General features: G+C 37.6%; 1 protein-coding gene across 4 annotated transcripts in view; it reads right to left on the bottom strand.

Annotated features, from left to right (window-relative positions):
• Positions 1 to 21,326, bottom strand: part of LOC143274938 (ATP-dependent translocase ABCB1-like) — a 70,839-nt gene that overhangs the window by 14,288 nt on the left and 35,225 nt on the right. For 3 of the 4 annotated variants that reach the window (XM_076578952.1, XM_076578969.1, XM_076578944.1), the window contains 13 exons: positions 20,478 to 20,591; positions 19,729 to 19,839; positions 18,753 to 18,878; positions 18,087 to 18,290; positions 17,568 to 17,738; positions 16,925 to 17,086; positions 16,462 to 16,495; positions 15,964 to 15,984; positions 10,923 to 11,059; positions 6,516 to 6,668; positions 6,010 to 6,114; positions 2,163 to 2,240; positions 1,309 to 1,392 (listed from right to left, as the gene is read on the bottom strand). In XM_076578952.1, coding sequence (XP_076435067.1) covers positions 1,309 to 1,392; positions 2,163 to 2,240; positions 6,010 to 6,114; positions 6,516 to 6,668; positions 10,923 to 11,059; positions 15,964 to 15,984; positions 16,462 to 16,495; positions 16,925 to 17,086; positions 17,568 to 17,738; positions 18,087 to 18,290; positions 18,753 to 18,878; positions 19,729 to 19,839; positions 20,478 to 20,591 — 1,500 coding nt within the window. The remainder of the gene's footprint in view (positions 1 to 1,308; positions 1,393 to 2,162; positions 2,241 to 6,009; positions 6,115 to 6,515; positions 6,669 to 10,922; positions 11,060 to 15,963; positions 15,985 to 16,461; positions 16,496 to 16,924; positions 17,087 to 17,567; positions 17,739 to 18,086; positions 18,291 to 18,752; positions 18,879 to 19,728; positions 19,840 to 20,477; positions 20,592 to 21,326) is intronic. The other variant, XM_076578961.1, reaches the window with a different exon arrangement.

Genomic DNA, 21,326 nt, shown 5'->3' on the forward strand with positions numbered 1-21,326 from the left:
CCAGTCCTGATGAATGTGAGATGTGGCCACACCACTTCAATTTCCTTTTCTTTACAGTGGTCAGTAGATCATCATGTGGCCCAGTAGCTTGCTTGACTCTTCCACACACTTCACTGTTTGTGATATGGTCCCTGTTTGTGATGCCAAGGATCATCCGCAAACATCTCATATCTAAGGCATTTATCTTATTCACTAGTTCAGCTGTCAAGGTCCATGTCTCACAGGCATATAGAAATACGTGAAATGTACCAATGTCCAAATGACACACATATTTCCTGCTTGTTATGCAGAAAAATCTATGGTACTTCGGCAATAGATCCAAAATCAAAATAACATATAGTATATACATTCTCACACACCCCAACTGCGGCAAGGAAGTGTACTATTGCATTATCAACTGACTTAATTTCAGCACTTAAACATCATTGATGTCATATACTTCAGATTTTGTTGTGGAAAGTGACAAAAAGCCCGAAAGGATAGACAGGAATGGAGATTGTGTTTGTATGTACTTGTGTTGGGTGGGGGTGGAGATTGTATATGTGAGCAATGGTAAATACGAGTGTGCATATATGTGCAAGCATGCATGCGCTTCCCTATCAAAATTCAGTTAAGTGTGAAATGCATTTCTGTCGGCAACATCACACCAAGTCCCCCCCGCGTTTCCGCATACCTCCCATATCCCTGTACATAGCAGATGTTATAGACTTAACATGTTTAAGTGTGACCATTATTAAATAACATTTAGCATTTTTCACACAAACAGCATTGCTATGATGACAACATTGTATACTGTCTACAAATATTTATTATTTATTTGGTAAATCCATTAAAACTAATCATATACCCACACAAACATAACACACACACACACACACACACACACACACACTCCCATAAAAACACACACTCACGCATATGTGGGCACACACATATATGTTTTGTTCATACACTTAGACCTCAGCAACTAGTATATTTTACAGACCATGCAGCTTGGCTACTTTTCTGTTCTTATTGTTCAACTACAAGAAAAATCATAATCTGGTCTTAAGCTGCAGCTCACATAAGTTCACACACACATACTTACACACACACACACACACACACACACACACACTACACACACACACACACACACACACTAAAAAACAACAACATTTTTCAAAAATATGTAATGTAACACAAAATCAAATCTCCTTTTCCTCATTATGCCAGTTCAGCACACATTGCTAATTAATATATTGCACTGTACAATATTCTGAAACAGTAAATCTGAGGAAAAAACCAAAGACAAAATAAGTTACATACTCCTTGTACAAGAGAAGCATCTGTAGCCAGCCTGGTGGTTAATGCTCCAGTGGTGTTGCTTTTGTCATCATAGAATGAGATTTCCTGGAAAAACAAATACGCAGCATAAAAATCACTCCAAAGCAAATCAAATCATGTTGCTTACATACTAGCTGACCAAAAAGGGACAACTTCAGGGCTGATTCAGAACAAATGCCAAGTTTTATGCCATGATCATGTAATTATAATCCAAAACCCCCTCACCCCCTAGGTATTTTGCCATTACACAAAAAAATCAGCATTAACTCATTGAACCGTACACCCAAGTATTGATCTGGTGTCAGAATTTGTCTCTTTTTTAAAACAGTTTTCACATTCCTACATTTGCATAAACTGCAAGGAAAGGGAACTAAATGTTACAGTATTCAGGATGTGTCCACATGTAATTTGCAGGAAAAAAAGTCTATTTATTGCATCAATATGGCATAGAAGCATGTCAAGGCTGTAAACTCCAGAAGGATGAATGGGTAAAGCACCTTGATAGTATCAACAGTGAGGTTTTCAAGAGAACAGCTGAATGTTTTATATGGTTTTTATTTTGTTTACTGTGATAATTTACTCTGTGTGCGTGCGTGCATGCGTCTGTATACATTTTTTTCTCTTCTCTTCTTTAACTTACATATATGCATTTTTTAAGGCCATGTACTTCTGAAAAAAAAATATTCCCAGCATTACCACACGTTTTTAAGAAGAAACAGCCACATTTTAAAACCACCATTTAAACAGCACAACCAAACACTGCCAAAGATGTTCTTTAAGAATGTAGGCCATGTCATCATAAAGTGTCTTTTCTAAATCCACCAGTACTTTCTTACCTGATGCAACATGGCTCGGAAGGTCAAATCACGAACTCTCACTGTCAGGTTTTCTCCAGACACGGCAAAGAAGTAGGACTGGAGAGAAACAGACACATAAGGTGGATGACATGTGAAAATAGCTGGATTATGTGTATCTTATAAGACAGCTGGTTGACATGTGTGTCTTATTAGACAGCTGGGTAATATCTGTATCTTATAGGACAGTTGGACAGCATATCTATCTGACAGCTGGATGACATGTGGAGACAGCTGGGTGACATGTGTATCTTACAAGAAAGCTGGGTTACATGTATCTTATAAGAGCTGGATGACTTGTGTATATTTTAATACAGCTGGGTGACATGTATTTTATGACTGCTAGACAACATATGTATATTTTAAGACAGCTGGGTTACATGCATCTGTATCTTATAAAACAGCCAGATGACAGCTGGATGACGTGACAGCTGGGTGATGTGTATATCTTACAAGACAGCTGGGTGACATGTGAAGACAGCTGGATAACAGGTATATCTTATAATACAGCAAGGTGACATATGTATCCTAACCAGTTGAGTACCTATAAGACATCATCTGATGTCAAGCAGAAAGTATTGCCATAGTGCCTACAAGATGTCCTCTGACGTCCTGCATGTATTTGGACTTTCCCTTCAATGGAGTTTGGAACAATGAATACAAACAGACTCTGTATGGTTAGTTTAATGTGTCTGGATTACATATATACTATATAAGTGAGCATTCATCAGATGGAAGACACCTTTTTTCTCAGTAATGATTTGCTAAGTGGACCACATGGAGCGTGTATGTGAAGAGGGTGCCTCACATGCCAAAATGGCTGTCAGACACTTTGTAAAGTGACGACAGTGGTGCCAGTCAGTGGATTTACAGTTTTGCAAGCTGATGGATCTGTCTTGTCATGTGATTGGTTTTTGCACTTGAAGGTGATGACAATTACAGTGATGAAACCGACAGCAACATTCAACACTTTCTCCAGTCCATCTATCCAATCAGACATAATTTTTGAGAGAGTGGCCTTGACTGACAGTGAAGGCGCAGTACTTTTACGTAAACTGAGAAGGGGGAGAGGAGAGAAAGAGGAGTGTTTTAAGACAACAGGTTGAAGGCCAGACAGAGGGCAGGGTTAGTGGACATGTCTCAACCTGTCTGTTGTCTTTTCACAGTGATACACTACAGGAATGGCAATAGCCAATCATCCATAATTTTCTATGAACACAGGGTTGACAGACAATAGATGGGAACCACATCTTTTTATTTTTTTATTTTTTTTTTTACTTTTTCATGCTTTTTTGTCACTGATCAACTGACAAATTTCTTGATAGAGAATACAAACTGGATGCACAGCAGATGCTTTGTCGGATGAGTTATAACCAGGAGGAAGAGACTATCATCAAAGCGCTCTCTCCTCTGAAGGGGGACGCTCTTAGGTGAAGAAAAGCATGATGGCTGACTTTTTGAGAACATGGTTGATTTTTTTTTATATCTTGCCCAAACCCCAAGTCTTCTGGCACTGAACATGTAAAAAGACAGCATGATGACATGTACATCTCTTAATCAAGACATCTGGGTGACATACATCTTGTAAGACAGCTGGACGACAAGTGAATACAGCTGGATGACATATGTACACTTCAAGACAGCTGGGTGATGCGTATAAGAAAGCTGGGTAACATGTGTCTCTTGTAAGATAGCTGGATGAAATATGTATAAGACAACTTAATGACATGTCTTTCTTGTAAAACAGCTTGATGACATAACCAGATGACTTGTATCTAAAGAGACAGTGGGATGCTGTCTACATTATTAAACAGCTGACTCCAACTTTATCTTGAGATTCAATTTTGAATATAACAAGCAGCTTTGATATAAAACTGTTTCCTGTTATGTTAAACTATCAACAACAACAAAATACATGCACAAATATATATATATATATATATATATATATAGAGAGAGAGAGAGAGAGAGAGAGAGAGAGAGAGAGAGAGAAAGAGAGAGAGATATTAGGGACAACACACATCAAACTCAACAGGTAAAAACATTTCCAACTCATCTAGATGTACAGTGCCCAAATGCTTGTTCTCCAACACAGGCAAAATAATCTATGTTCAGCAATTTTTTTGTGCTGAGCATTTCCAGTTTTTTTTTTGTTTCTATGTCGACATGTAGATTTGTTAATCATTCAAGACACTGTCCTCCATTCAGCATGATCTATGCACATCATGTCTTTTGGCTCATTGTTTCTAATTCTTTATGAAATGCTGTTGAAGTGTTATACCTTAAAATACTGTGCGTGCCTGTGTGCATGCATGTGTGTATGTGTGTATACTGTTTGCTTTTTACAATGGTATCAGCATGTGCCACAAAGGAACTGCCTTTTGTCAAAATTGGCAATGTGACAACTGCGGCTTAACGTCAATTGACCATTAGAAAACCTGTGACTTTGAATCAGGCGTTCTGATAAGTAAAGTTGCTCTGTTCTCAAAGTATTATCAGCCTGCAAGATTTTCCCTAGCTCAACTGATTTCTTCCATACACAACAGCAGACATTGTGCCTGTCACTCAATCCAATGTTTGTAGTCACTGTGCTCCTTTTCTTTAATTTTCAGTTTTGATGCTTAAAGGTGGAGATTTATGAAATACTTTGATATGTTCAATTTTACAGAGGGCGTTTGCCGTGAACCAAACCTGAATAGAAAGAGGGTGGATGAAAATGCTGAAATTAGCATTACTTCCCTCGGTCTCACTATCTCAGTTGCTTGGAACATTTCTTATACATCAGCATGTAGTAAGTAGAGTGTCAAATTCTTGACTTTCTCCTCTTGGTTTTCTTTTTTCTTTTCCAAAGTTTCAGTCTGTCTCCAAACAATATCAAACATTTAGGGATTTTAGGGACTCTGACTTCTGAAACCTGTATTTTATGGCCTTTTGGGGGGCCCTTAAAAGAGGCTTAAAAATCAGGTTTTTTATTGAGATTTTTAATGCAAGTATGAACCATGTGTGTGTTCTATCCAAAATTTCTTTTAACTGCGGATAAGAAATAGAATGTCATGCTGTCTTAAAACCTCAATCAAATACAAATGCTAGCAATACAAACATTAATCTGGCAACAACCAAGAATGTCCTTGGAAAATTTTACAGATCCAGATGCTAAACAAAATAACCCGAGGCTAAATGAAATGAAATGTTAATGACCTGGAAATGTAGTTTAATCCTAAAGATTTACACCCTAAATTTGATGTGAGTGGAAAGAAACTTTTTGTATTTAAAAATTTTTTTATTTTTTTTTTTACATTTTATTATAATTTGGTGTTGGCAGACAAAATAGAAAATATATTTGTTTCAGTTTACCATGAACACACATAAAGACATACATAAACAATGACAACTAAATCAGTTATTACACACTCACTTTGATTACAAGTGAACGAAAAATAAAGCTACTTGCTGCTGATGTACATACATATTCAATACTTTTGTTTCATTGCAAATAATTTCAGTACTTTTTTTTTTTTTTATAACATTTGTAACCATTATCTCTTATTAATATAATAATCAAATTGATAAAAGCAACTGATGTAAGACTTCTCAAACTTGTTATTGAAAGTTATAACTTGAATCTTGTGCATTCACAATAATGTGTTTCCCTCTCACTGACAAAAGAAGAAGAAGAAGAAGAAGAAAAAACAACTAACAACACATATGCAATTCCAGTGATCATATCTCTATGACAATTTATCAAAGACCAGTTGAACTAACAAACTGTTAAAATATGCATGCTCATAAATGATTATGTAAGGTCTTAAGTGAAGGGGGTTGTACATACCTGCATGAACATTGATACAAGAGAAACAAACGCAAGCCCAATCAAGAGCAAACAGTACATCATGATGTCTTTCTCTTGCTTGTCCAGGTCAGTCTCAGCAAACACCTTCAGACAAAAAAGCAAGTACACTTTAAGATCTCAGGCCATCATTTACTCTTTTTTTTTCTTCTTTTTTAAAAAAATCATATGACAATTCTGTTGGAATGGGAGAGTGTTCCATGCTGATAATGATGATGCAAAATGTTCCTCTGGTGATGCAGACTTATGATATGTTAATACAAGCAAATGATTGATTCACTTTGTGTGTGTGTGTGTGTGTGTGTGTGTGTGTGTGTGTGTGTGTGTGTGTGTTACTCTTGTTTACATTCTTTAAAAAGTCAGAAGACTGACTTAAAGTTTTATATGTCAACAAATGCTGAACACAAACAGAATTCTGTCTCTTATGTGGGCATAATTATGCTCTTTGTCTTTCCCTCCCTCCTCAATATAAGTACAAGGCTACTAACCCCAATGATCTTGCTAAAGATGACGGCGAAAGATGGCTGGACACCACCATTGAGAATGGCAGCGATACAACCCAGCAAAATGTACACCCATTCTGGGGAGTTCATCCGCATCAGACGTGTGAATGGGGCGTTGGGCAGCTCTTCCTTTTCATCCTACAGAAAAAAAACATGCACAAAAACATGCACCACATTTGACAACTGTAAACATCCACAAGAAGTATTCATGCACAAAAGCAAGGCAATCTCTGAACTGTTTACAAAAATGAAGGGAAAAACGTAGCCCTGGATAATTTGGAAGAGAAAGAGATGGAGAAAGTCAGTCAGAGCCAAGGACTGAATTATCAGGACTGAAAACTTGTGGAAAATGCTGACCTGTTTACACTCCTGGCTTCTGCTAATTGTCTTCTGATTTTTTCAGACACAGCATGGTAACATGAAAGAAAGAAAAGGTGGTTTTAGTATGTCCCATGCCTCGAAGCTGTTAGCTAATGGGACAGACAAAGCACTACTGATAGCAGGCAATTATTCTGATTTCTCCTTCATCTGAATCTGGTTCAATGAGCACAGTAAGACTGAATAGTTAGCTTGATGTGTCTGTAGTATAAAAATATCATGTGGCACATGGAAAGGGGGACTGCTCAAACACTTAAAACAAAAGGCTCTTAAAACACTGACAGAGACAGTGGTCCCAGTCAGCACTCACAAAACTTTGCAGGCTTTACAAATGATTATGGACAGGGATGGAGATGGATCTATTTTGTCTGATGATTTGTTAGAACATGAAGATGACAACAACAGTGATTAAACTGACAGCAACATTCCATGCTTTTTGAGTCAAGGTACTGCAGCAAACAGCAGTGGCAGTGACAGTCAAGGGGCAGAGTGCTTGCACATAATGCAGGAATTGGGCAGCAGAGAGATAAAGAGGTGTGGGTGAGATAATGTAGCCCAGTCAGGAGGGTGTGGGAGGGGGTATGACTGTGGATGCCATTCAATTGTTGCCGTCACTGAATACTGCCGTGGAATGGACAACAGCATATAATCCCTGATTTCACACAACACGAAACACTGGGCTGAAGGTGCAAAGACCAGGAAACATTTATTTTGACCTTTTCACATGTTTTCTCACCAAACCGATGATTGGCTTCCGTGCAGATGAGGCAAACCAGTTTGCACAATAGACACTTCAGAGAGAAACTCTTCTGGTATCACAAAGCTTGACTGCTCAGTTTCTGTGCATATGACTTTATTATTCTTCTTCTTCTTATTATTATTATGAGCATTTATGCCTAGTCTTGAAAATAAGTCCTAGGCGTTTACAAATAGAACAAATATTCAAATGTGAACACAAAATACCAGACATTATCAAAAATCATTCATCCCCCCCTCCCACACCCCAACAATACACATGAGCACACACACACAAGTCACAGCACACAATCGTAAATAGTTCACAATCAAAAGTACAACCAGCAGTTTCTGTAACTATCAGAACTCTCTCACTCACAAATAGTCCTTTTAGTTTATACTGGAAAGGGATGAGCTGTTGAGATTATTCAGGAGGGGAAAAAGTGTGTCTTCAGACTGGATTTAAAAGACTGCAGCGAAGATGAGTGATGGAGAGGCTGAGGAAGTTGATTCCAAAGAAAGGTTGCTTGGTATGAAAAACTGCGCTGGCCATACAGTTTGGTTCGAGCAGGGGGGATCCTAAGTGTACTAGACTTGACCTTTTATGTTGGCTGAACCCACATTTTTCATTGTTAAGACAATTATTCATTTACCTGTCTGCAAAAGTTGTGATTGTTATCACAAACTTTTAACCTGTTTTATTTTCATTTAGGGATATAAGCTGACAAGCAAGTCATTTCCAGCCATATTCTATTTCTTTTTGAATGCCAATTTGTAGATGATGAAACGGACTTTTTAGAATGCACAAAATTGTTTTATCTACTTTCAAATGCCTGAATCAAATAATAAAATTTAAAAAATATTTTAAATTAAAAAATAAAATAAAATAAAATCAAGTTGCTTATAGCCCAGCCGACACAAAAGAGCCATTCAGGGCTGATCACCCGTCAGTTCTTAAAACCAGTCAGGGGAAACAAAATAATGTTAAAAGACTGATTAAAATCGTAAAAAATAATAAAAGAATCAGTTCATTCACTTTTCACATGAATGAAGTAAAAAAATGCCTGAACAGATCCATGCCATCAAAATAATTGAAAAATAAGCCAAGATTCGTAATCCTCAATCACATTTCTTCATTCAAAGTATATCTTCTTTTCTGTATCTCATATAGTTTTCATGCTAGAATTTCTTTTTTATTTCCTCTGAATCCTCAATATTCCCTGGCGAGGGGAGAGCACTTTTGTTGCAATGCTATATGCCTGACACATCTCTCACATGCAATTTTCATCAGCAATTCAATGTTAACAGTTCAAGGTAAACAACCTACTTTGTTTTTCCCTGTCTTCTAGAATGTTTGAAGATTGTTTATATCCCTTGGACTTGTATGGTTTGCACAGTATGACTCATAGGCAATGGGAAATTCTGGAGTCACTTGCAGATGGTGTTGTCCAGCAAAGATCTGTCTTGGCTCATTTTTCGCAGGTTTGCAGACTTAGAAGTGGCTCAGGAAATAATACTAAAAGATATTGACATTGGGGAAGAAAGTCTATGAAGTGATGAGGGTGATGATTCAGGTGCAGATCTGGATGATGATAACATAACAGTCAACACCCACTTTGTGACACAGAATGAAAGTAACAGTGCTGGACGTTTTGTGTCAGAGACTGGTCAGTCTGCATCTGTACAGTCTAGGAGTGAAGTGACAGTGAACATGAATCAATTGCAAGCAAAAGCACGGTCATTCTATATGTGTGGCTCAAAAGGGGAGGGAGATGAGGAGAGTGATGATCAGTCAAGTTCGCTACCAGCGGGAGAGGGAATGGGGAGTGTGTGTGTGTGTGTGTGTGTGAGAGTGTGTGTGTGAGAGTGTGTGTGTGTGGGGGGGGGGGGGGGGGGCAGTATGGGGGGGGGGGGCATGATCTGTTGGTTGGTCAACACACAACTGGCTGGCTGAATTTCTTTTTCGTCAAGCTCTGGTGTTGTACTGGGTCACAGGCACTCAACGGAAATAAAGTGGACTGGAAATCCTGGGATTAATTGTGATGCACTTGATTTCATGGAAATATTCTTTGACAAGAATTATACAGCAGAATCATGAGAACTTTATCATCTGCATAAAGTACAATGTATCAGCAATCATCATGCAAAATTTCAAGGATATATCCTTGTATCTGACTATGTAATGCACATTTTTGGCACTTAAGTGAAAACCCCAAGTTCTTCCTCTGCAAACAGGAATGAATGTTCAAAATGTTCAACAGGAAAGGCCTTGATGAAACTCTGTTTGCTCCTGCAAAGTAGCAATGAAAAAAACTATTCAAGCAACCATTTCATGCATTTTGATAGTCTTCATGAAGTTCAGTGCCAGATGATTTTTTTATTAAAAAAAAAAAGAAAAAAAAAGTGCTTTCCCCTTGCCAGGGAATATCAAGAATTCAGGGTTTTTTTGGGTTTTTTTTATAATTCAAGTACAAAAACTATACCAGATACAGAAGCAAAGTAAACATTGTTTTGACAGAAAATGCATATGGGTTCTGATTCTCTCTCCTCTGATTCTCTCTCCTCCCCCTCTTCTCAAATTACATGAAAGTACTGCTTCCTTACTGTCAGTCATTGTCACCTGCTCAAAACTGAGGTCTGACTGGATAGGCAGACTGTACAAAGCATTGAAGTTTGCTGTCAGTTTCGTCACTGTTGTTGTGATCACCTTTGAGTTCAAACCAATCATCAGACAAGATAGATGCACCTCTTGTCGTTATCACCAAACATCATCATCTGCACAGCCTGTGAAGTTATGTAAATCTGTTGACTGGGATCACTGTCTTAGCTGGACCAAGCTTCCGATGCTCTTTTTACAGATCACGCAAACCCACTTTTCAGGCGCGCTTGACAAAGTCCAGTCAGCGAAACATTATCAAGAAGAAAGGGATCCTCCACCTGACGTATGCTCATTTGATTAGCATGTGCATAACCAGACATGTTAAACTTACTGTTCAAGTCTGTGTTCACTGAAGCAAACTGTGATGAAGGAAAACTCAGAACAGATGCAGGATGCCAGTGAATGTCTTTCAGGCACTACGGCAACATTTTGTGCAGGATGTCAGCTGACGTCTTATAGGGACTCAGCAGGTTAAGATGTTCAGATAAAAACAGTCTTGAAAACATTTTACAGTAAGTTGTTTGACAAACAAAGTTATCAAGGTCTGGAAAATGACTAGCAAATGGTATGTCACCAAAGACCTTCTCCATACTATCCCAGCCTGTCAGGTCTCCACTTACTTTCTTCTCTTCTGTCTTCTCCGACTCAGATGTACCACGCGCACGCTGTGGTTTCTCCCCTTCGTTTGACAATGCGCGGGACAGCTGGCGTCGAGTGCTGTCTGGTGCTCCTTTCTGGGTGAACTTCTCAATCTCCTCTGTCAGAAATATAATGAAGATAATAATGGTGATAAAGTAGTGCATATGCAGAGAAAAATGTTTTGTTGAAAGTTTTCAAATAACAACTGTTCTTTCTTCTTGAAATTCAAAAAAAATTGAACTAAAAAATAATAAAGAAATTCTCTATCACAGAATATGAGACATGTCTGTCACTGAAAGTACCTGCCATCCAAATTCAGAATGACTATTTTTCACCTTGCTTCTTGCGCTCTCATCTCAATTTTCATTTTGTCCTGCATCATGTACTGTAAGCCCTTTTATGGGGCAAAAAACTGGATGGGTAAAAAGCACACAAGTGCTTATCTGTTTACCATGAAAATAAAGAATTTGCAGTTGTCACTAAATAAAAATAATTTTGTACTGTCACACCATCTAGTCTGACATTGCCAGAAATCATATTCCATATTAGCTAAACAAAAGAAAACAAAAACTTGCCTGTTCTTCAATTCATCAACATATAAAGGAAATTTGTATACATGGATGTAATTTCCTTCACTTACTCCATGTGTGCACGCATGCATGCATGCATATATGTGTGTGTGTGTGCATGCATTTATGAGTGTGTTTAAATATCCATATGGTTGTGTATGTGTGTGTTTCTGAATGTGTGTGTGTACAAATCATCATACTGTGTTGTATAAATGAAAATACATAAACTTAATATCTATTATTTGTATGAATCAAATTCATACACTAAATATATTTTATCTGTATGAATCAAACTAAAGCATCTCTTGTCAACAAAACTTAAACAGGTCTTATCAGTCAGTCACCAAAATATGCATGTTTACTAGTAACATTAGTCATAACATCGTCAGTGCATCATCAATAAAATTGTCTTTGAGCAGTAATGCTAGTCATTTTGTTGTCATCTGTCTTTCAGTAACAGAAAAGCATGAAATGAATTTCATCATATGTTTGTGTTTCTAGAGGATCAAATGTGGTAGTAAGAATGATATATGAAGACGAAACATGCAGAAAATGTGATGAGATTTACATGCAAAACATGCAATAAATTTCATTGAATGATTGTGCTTTTTATGGATGAGCACCGGTAATAAGAATGATATATTAAGAGAAATACACAGAAAACACGGTGAGATTTATAAGATTCTTTAGCAACTTTTTGATTGTGAAATCTACACATCCTTTTCCATCAGAAACAATATTTCTGAAGACCACTCATCACAATTGGCACATTCAAAAACAGAAATTTCAACACCATCAGAAACAATTTTTCCGAAGACCACTCATCACAATTGGTACATTCAAAAACAGCAATTTCAACATACTATTAGAAATGAAAATTCAAAAGCAAACACTAAATTCTCTAACTGATGTTCAGCAAGGAAAACAATATTACTGAGCTCAAGAACAGAATCTTGTTATACTGGTATACCTTCAGATGACAAGTACATGCCACTTATGTGACATAATTTTCTTTCTTTCCTTTTTTCCTTCTGAATTCTTCCCTGTCCTCTGCCACTCCCAAACCACTTCCATAGAAAATAAATACAAATATATATTTCATCTTAATGATCTCAATATTTTCCAAATCTCAAGAGATAAAAATATGTCAAAGAAGTCTGCTCATTCCTGATCAGAAATGAATCACTTAAAACTATGGAAATCCAATTTTGAACAGGAATGTACACATTCTAACAAATCTATCATGTTAAAGATCAAAATAATCAACTCAGACTTAAACACATTAACTCCTTCACTGCCAAGTGTCTGTGTGAAAAACACTCCCCAGTGCAAAATACTTTAGAAATGATACTCTCAGTCACAGGCTTCGGTTCATGTCAAAACAACACAACGGACTTGTTCACTTCAAACTCGGACAGTGGGCAAAGGTTAGTCATTGTTCTATTGACGGGAACTTGGCTACAGCTGTCAAGCTGTGTTACAATGTGAAAAATGATCTTATCAACATGACCCCATGATGTCAACACAAAAGTCGCCAATGGCGGTGCACTTGTCTAGTCAACAAAAGTCACCTATGGCGATGAAAGAGTTAAGTAAATGGTTTGTGGAAGCATGTACTCTCCCTGACCCACTGCACACACCACCCCACACCAGAACTGACCATCAAATTTCTTTCAAACCAAAGCCATCTTCCACAGATTAAGAAATTCATTTACCTATCATCTTGTCCAGTTCATCTAAAACAGTTTACAAAAATGGGAGAAAATACTAAAATTTACAACACATCATGCAAGATACTTAGAAAGTGTCGTAATAGTAAAAAAAACAAAAAAACATCAGGATTTTTTTGTTTTGTTTTTTCATGCACAATCAACATTGATACAAGTTTGGAAATAGAAGAATGATAAAAAAAAGAGAACAAAATAAACATCAACATATCATAAAACATAATAATCACAAAGAAAAAACAGCCCAATATATACAGAAAAGAAAGAAACTATATCCTGCTAAGTTTGTTGCAACACTCTTCAGGACATTATGGTTTCTTTCTTTCCGACAAAGGGAAAAAAACAAGAAAACAGAACAAAAACAAAACAAAACAAACTGAACAAGAGGCAAAGCCTTCAAGACTCACTTGTGCTTTGCACTTTATCCACTAAAGTAATCATGAGGGAAAAAAAAATTAGAGATTTAAAAAACGTTTGAAAAGTGCTCTGTATTAAATATGATATATAAGATAAGTTTGGAAGAAAATAATTAATGAATTAAAGAAAAAGAAAAAAAAGGGGGTAGGGGGGGGGGTGGGGGGGGGGGGGGGGGGACATGCCAGCAGGATTGAACCATCGTGTTCAGTTCTGAAGCAAGCAGACTAATCCACACTGCTGCTGCACATCTGACATCATTTGACTAAATTTAATACTTGAAACAATATTGACATTTTCTTCTTCGTGCAACAAATAGATGTGACTGGAGTGGACATAATAATGCCCTTTAAATCATGATTTTTGTGTATTTTTTTATATCTCGAGTATTCTTTTATTTTGGCAGTGAAGGAGACATTGCCATCTTTTCAAGCCCACCGCAACACATTGTAGATCTCTAGATCTGCACTGACGAAGCAGTCTACAATGGACTGAAAGAAACGATCGATTAAATTTTTCTTTTATGTTCAGTCCAGTTCATTCAGTGTTTACTTTAGAATATTTCTATGCAGTAAACAAGTTGATGGTGTAGTTAGTATCACCATATGTGTTCTGTCCAGAATTTGTATTTCTTTCAGTTTAATTGTGAACAAGAAAAACAAGGTCGTTGTCTTCAAACACAACCTACCTTCCAGTAGGCCTAACTCAGTGGGAAGCTGGTTTTTATAAATCTTAATATTTCAGAACGAAACTCAACGAAATAAACTGTTAATGATTAAGAAATACAGCTTAATCCGGGAGACTTACAACCTGTTATTGCTATGACTGTGAAGATATTTTTCATACTATGTATAAGCTAAATTCGGTATTGGCAGACAAAGTATTTCCAGAGAAAATGGCAATGTTTAAGTTTACCATGGACACACACACACACACACACACACACACACACACACACACACACACACACACACACACACACACACACACACAAACACACACACACACACAGGCAACCCAATGCCGGGTTAAAACATAGACTCACTTTGTTTACACTAGTGAGTCAAAAATGTGGAAAGAAGGGAAGTGTGGTCAGGGAAGGAAGGCAGGGGAGGGAGAGAGGATAAAGGGTAAGAAGTCTGTGAACATGAAACTTTTCTCCTGACCCAAATTCAGGAGAAAACAGGGAAGAAAATAACAGTCATTTCCTCCTTCCATCCCAAGTCTGTGCCACTCTTGCCAGCCTTCAGCCTTACCATTATACATCAAGGTTAATTCAGTAAGCACTATTTTTTCAATGCAAAATTTGTTGATACACTCTCGACACAAGTTAATTGTGTGAAATGGTAAGAGATCAAATTCTGGTACCAAATATTCAGTTGACCAGTGGTTGCACTTATGGCCGATTTGACTCAGTAGTCAATGTATTTCTTTTGACTTGCAACATATAAGTTACCACAACATTTACTGGTTTAAAACCAATTAAAAAATTATCAAAATTTGTATATATGGTTGATGTATAACACAACAAACCATTTCATTTCCTGTCTAAAATAAAATCAAATATGCGAGCAAAACAAAAACAAAAAAGAGATTTATAACTGCTCTTTAAAGTTCCACATTTCATTATTTTGTATTGCAATCATCCCCTCTCAGCATTTTGCTTCACAGTATGTTTGACATGAAAAAGCACAAGCCACAGAACTGATTTTTTCCCAAACCAGTGAGTAGCAACTGATAATAATAATGCTTACTAAATATCCCTTGCTGAAGGCTGCACTGTGTTTAAAAAACAAAAATAATGTAAAAAGGAATCCTTTCCTAACCAACACAAGCGAATTATTCTTGCCAGATGTAAGGGTAGAGTTTGCTGCCAATGACACAAGCTGCTCATAATTACTTGTATGAGCCAGTCTACAGATTCTGGGATGGATCATGTGACTGTCCCATGTGTGGGTGGGGAAACAGGCAAAATGAGGGGGCAGGGATAGACAAAGATACTGACTTTATAACACAGAAACATAAACAAAAAAAAACAAAAAAACAGAAGCATGCTTTCATGTAAGAACAGAGCTGCAGCCCTTGATGACAATTTACATTTTCTCTCTCTTTTTTCCATTTCATTCACTTTCAAATTCTCCACCCTCACCTTCTCTTTCTCCCACCCCCCGCCCTCCCCCCAGCCCCTATCTCCCTCAGTCCTCTCCCTCTTTATCAAAATCATTTCTTTTTAGAAGTGCCCATTAAAAACAGTCTGTGCAGCTCTGTTTCTCCATTATCCAGTACAATAGTGAGGGGGAAAGTATAGTAACCTCTCTCTTCAGCTCCAAGTCCTTGTAAAGAAATAGCACAGAAAATCAGCAAATGGAATCAGCAGATCATCAAAGCATACCTTTGTGTCAAACATGAATCACACAGTGTTTGTTTACATTCTCCAGAGAAATTTGTAAAGGCAGTATCAACCTGATCATTAGACAGCAGACTGAAAGACTTTTTAATTTCTCAGTCTTCAGTCCACCTCTCTTCTTCAAGATTTGCATGAGAGTGTATTGAGCTATAACTTTCCAAATCTTACTGATTTTGACAACTGTCTGTGTCTCATTCAAGCATTTTAGAATTAAAGAAGAAAACAAACTTACATATGATCATATCTCATATCTAAACTCTACTGCTGATGGATGAATGAAGCAGCAAAAGTGTATCTTACTACTGACGTCTTTAAAGAAAAATATTTTATGCCAAGGTCAGTGGATGATGAGAAAATCAAATCACTCAACATTTTGCTGAGAAACGAACAGAATGATACATACCTTCTTCTTCATCATCAGCAGCACTTCTGTTTGTCTGAAAAAAAAAATGAAAGGATTCAAATGGCAAAGATACAGAATACAAACCTGCAAACTGTAAACTAATTTTAAATTGTAACCTCATTTTAGAACTTAGCTTGCATAATGCAGATTTACATGATGATAATGTAACTTCACTCTGTAAGTGTGTTTCTCTCTCTCTCTACCCCCAGTCCAAGTATGTTACAGAGGCTACTAGTATCAGGAAAATAGAAATGGAATTTAATGGGCAGATGCACTTACACCTTTCCACACACTTAATGGCACAACGTTGGAAACTGTACCCACTTGACATTGGCCAGTGTCAAAAAAGCGTCTGAATGAAGCATCTGAAGTGTCTCTCCCTTTCATGTCACCTCTCTCACACAGAGTAAAGAAGCTGCACTATGACTGTTTATAACTTGCTGCCCTTCACACTGCAGTATACCTGATTCATAACAAGCTGGTAGTAGATTCCCTGCTTTGCCATCAGTTCATCGTGAGTTCCTTGCTCAAACACCTTGCCGTCCTTGAAGCTGATGATGATATCGGCCGTTTTGATTGTGGAAAGACGATGGGCAATAACGATGGTTGTCCTGCCCTGTCTGGCCTGTGATCAGAACAACATATTCCAAAAATTACAGGACACAAATACATAGGGAATGAAACCTTTCATAAAAACAATATGATTACATCATAAAATTGAACGGAAATATTGCTGGCAATGAAAAAGGATTATTCTAGATGAGCAAACATCTTCTGATGAAGGGCATATATGAAAATTCAGTCTTAACGTAAATCCAAACCTGACTGTAGCACATCAAATTTGGAAAAACTCAGGACAATGTGGATTCAGCAACAAACACTGTTGGATTTCATCTGTGACATCTTTAAGGCAAATATTATTTTTCACAGATACAACAGAAATATTATTCAAAGGCTTGTCATTTCTTATCCATCCTGTACCAATCAAGGTGCTAATATTTACAGATCTCTCCCTATTATAACTGAAATAGCACGAGTAAAAAAACCAAAAAAAACCCAAAAATAACTCCACATTGTCTAGGCTTATCAAATCGATCTGAACTCACCTTATCCAAAGCATCCTGCACAATCTTTTCACTCTCTGTGTCCAGGGCAGAGGTGGCTTCATCCAGCAGAAGGATCTTTGGGTTGCGCACAAGGGCACGAGCGATGGCAACACGCTGTTTCTGTCCCCCTGACAACTGAGCTCCACGTTCACCCACCAAGGTCTCATATTTCTGCAGTTAGAACACAGCCGTCAAGTTTGAAGCCAGTTGCCTCATCATGAAATTGAGAAACTTACATAGCACACTTTTCAATTCTTGAATTATATTAATTTGTATCTGTAGTGAAATATAGAGACAATGAAAACTAGTTTGCATGCAGTGAATATTCTATATTGATATACAGCAGGTAGTCTAAAACTGACATCCAAAGTCTAAGTACCTTTATAGCAGTCACTTGAGATGACAGAATTTTAGTACGATCTGTTCTGCCTGTTTAAGTCAAGAGAAAAATCTGGAAATACATGTACAAACAGACGAACGAACAAATGTACGGTGCAAAAGAAAAGAAAATCAACCAACCTCAGGTAAACTCATTATGAAGTCATGGGCATTGGCATTTTTGGCTGCTTCAATGACATCCTGTTCTGTGACCCCTTCACAGCCATAGCGGATGTTTTCAGCAATGGTGGTGGCAAAGAGGACAGGCTCCTGGGATACCACACCAATGTGACTGCGCAGCCATCGAACGTTTAGATCTTTGATATCTTCACCATCCAGCTTGACCTTCAGACAAGAAAAGTCAAGAGACAGCTTAATTCCTGCTGTACTGAAAGGCTTTATATCAATCAAACCAATCAGAGGGTCATGAGTGTTTATAAAATAAGTCTAAAAAGTGTCACGATTGCTGCCTCCTAAATATCGGAAATGCTCATTTTCTGAAACAATTAAATTATGATACTCTTGTATGATCAAGCAAATACATGATACACAAATAGACCAAGCATGCACAAACACACACACACGCGCGCGCGCGCGCACACACACACACACACATATGAACACACACACTTCCTACACAGACTTCTATACATCCATCACTTGCACATAGACACCGACTGACCACGGTACTTTAAACACAAAATCTCTGAGAACCTGTGAATGCAACTTTTCCTCTCATTTCTGACCCTGATGAAAACCTAGTTTTTAGCTGTGTGTCCATGAAAATGCATGCACATAGATACACACCTGTCCTTCCAGGGGGTCATAGAAACGCTGCAGAAGCTGGACAGTTGTGCTCTTGCCACAGCCACTTGACCCTACCAAGGCCACCGTTTTCCCCGGATTGACTGTTAGGCTGAGTCCATCCAGGACCTGTTCATTCACAAGCAAGGAAGTGAGCACATGCACTCATAACCATACAAACACACATTAACCACACACAGAAGCTCTCTTACACATATGCATACACACAAAACAACCAAAACCATGCACACATACACAAATCCTATGAGAGATGAAAAAAATTATGTTATTATTTGTTGATTTTCAAAATATCCTCATAACACAATTTTCATTTTACTGCATAAAAAGACACAACCAATATGAGGACAATGTTTGACAGAATGTCCAGACATTCTATTGTCTTGCATCAATGATTTCTCATTGATATTAACAGACAGCAACTGTCCTTGGTGAGCTTTCACTTCAATCAACGGCAATATTGTAGCTTTGTGGTATGTTTGCCTTACATGATCCATCCTCAGTTTCACTTTTACAGCAGGCCTCAGTCTACCAGACTTATCGTCAACCAGTTGGTACAACTTGATAGAATGACACACCAGCAGACATTATAACACAAAGATATAAACTGGCTGGTGCTTCATGGTAAAAAAGTGTCTGGGCTAAACATGAATCTTTTCACAAAAATTGCCCTGAACTGACACTGGACTAATTCTGACGGTTCTACTTGTAAAAATACATGACTGATTTGGTTCTCTGCTGATCTTTGCCACCCAAAGAGAAAAAGGAAGAAAAAAACTTGACAAGAGGACACTTCTGGTTGACTTGGAATGAGTGGCAGTGGAAGTTTTGCCATTGAAATGATACAGGTATGGGGTGACAAAAAACAACAAAACAACAACAAAAACTACAGTGAAAACATCACTTCTCCTGTGAAAGTAACGCACACTATATATCTAATGGACCATGAGCCTTCACTTACCTTTGTCTCCGGCCTGGAGGGGTAAAAAAAGTGAACATTGTGAAAGGAAAGAGTCCCTGTCACCCCTGATGGACGCTTGCCACCCTCCATCATGTTGTCGATCTTGGATTTCTGCAACCCAGAACAGAAACACATCACTGCCTGTAAAGAGAGAGAGAGAGACAGAGAGACAAAGAGAGAGGTGCGTGTGTTTGTGTGCATGCACAAATGTGCAAAATTGTACACAGGTTTTGATATGCATGCATCGCCATGTGTAGACACACACACACACACACACACACTGAATGTATATCAGTGAGCTGTAAGCGCTATAGGAAGCGTACATGCTTGTTATGCTTTCATACTTATTGGACGATATGATCATCACTTTTATTAAGTTGATTTACATGTCTTTCCGATTTATATCAAACCTAATTCAGACTGTATTCATGCATACAATATATCACAAATGATATAGATGTGTAAACATATAAGAAAGTGAACAAATATCAGATAGGGGTATTCAAAATAAAAACTCTAATGATCTGTGTGTTTCAATGGGCTTATATTATGCTTTCTTTCTTTCTTTTTATTTCTACTTAAAGACTTTATATTTACAACAGTCAAAAATATTGAAAGAATCATCTCACAAACTCTTACTACACAGATTGCAAGCGGAAATCAATGAAGGACGGAAAGCCTATTTCTTTGTTTTTGATGCTCACTCTGTCTTGCGATTCCACTGAACACACAGACAATTGACCACCTACCAAGTCTATGAGCTGAAATATCACGTAAGCTGCGCCCCTGGCAGCGGCCATGCTTTGCAAGCTGGGACTGGCATTGCCAAGGGAGAATGCACCAATCAGAACAGAGAAGAAAACCTGGTAAACAGAAAAATGGTTACTGATCATTTCTTTTTTTATATAACAGAAGTAGTTTCATTTAACCAGTTAACTGTCTGCTTGACAGGTTAACATGTCATACTGTGTGCACTCATATAATAAAGGACAACAATCAAAATATACTGTTGAGAAAAGGAATCATCTTGAATGCCATTATTCCAGTCATTGAAAAGTTTGCAAAGATGGATCTGTATTGGAATCATGCGAAAGTGGAGCAGGTTCCATTACTCAAGATCTTAAAGTGCAAAAATCTTTTTGCCCCAGGAAAGGGTTTTCTATTTTCACATTACAATTACTTGCAGTTCCCATAGCCCTTCATTACTTGATTCAAATTCATTTTGCTGTATATAACATTGCACTTTGTGTTGATTCTAAATCAGTGCCAGTTGCAGTTAAAAACAGGCATTGTAAATTTTACTCGAGATTAACTTTTTGATAGATTGCATTGTCTAAAGGTGTAGAAGTAGATATCTTTTAGTTTTAGGTCCCCCCACATTGTGGACTATACCTGAATAAGTTACTGGCCTCATTAGCTGAACACAGCACTTCAGGATATGCTAATGATGTAATAGGCCCCTCCTTGAGCTTACCATCCCATGAAATGAATTCAACTCTTGTACATACAGTATGTTCTGAATTCTTTAAAAGTCACTCTGAAACATTCTCATGTCCATGAAATATATAGAAATTATTATCTATACACAGATAACTTAC

The sequence above is a fragment of the Babylonia areolata genome, chromosome 2, assembly GCF_041734735.1.
Source record: "Babylonia areolata isolate BAREFJ2019XMU chromosome 2, ASM4173473v1, whole genome shotgun sequence".
Classification (NCBI taxonomy): Eukaryota; Metazoa; Mollusca; class Gastropoda; order Neogastropoda; family Buccinidae; genus Babylonia; species Babylonia areolata.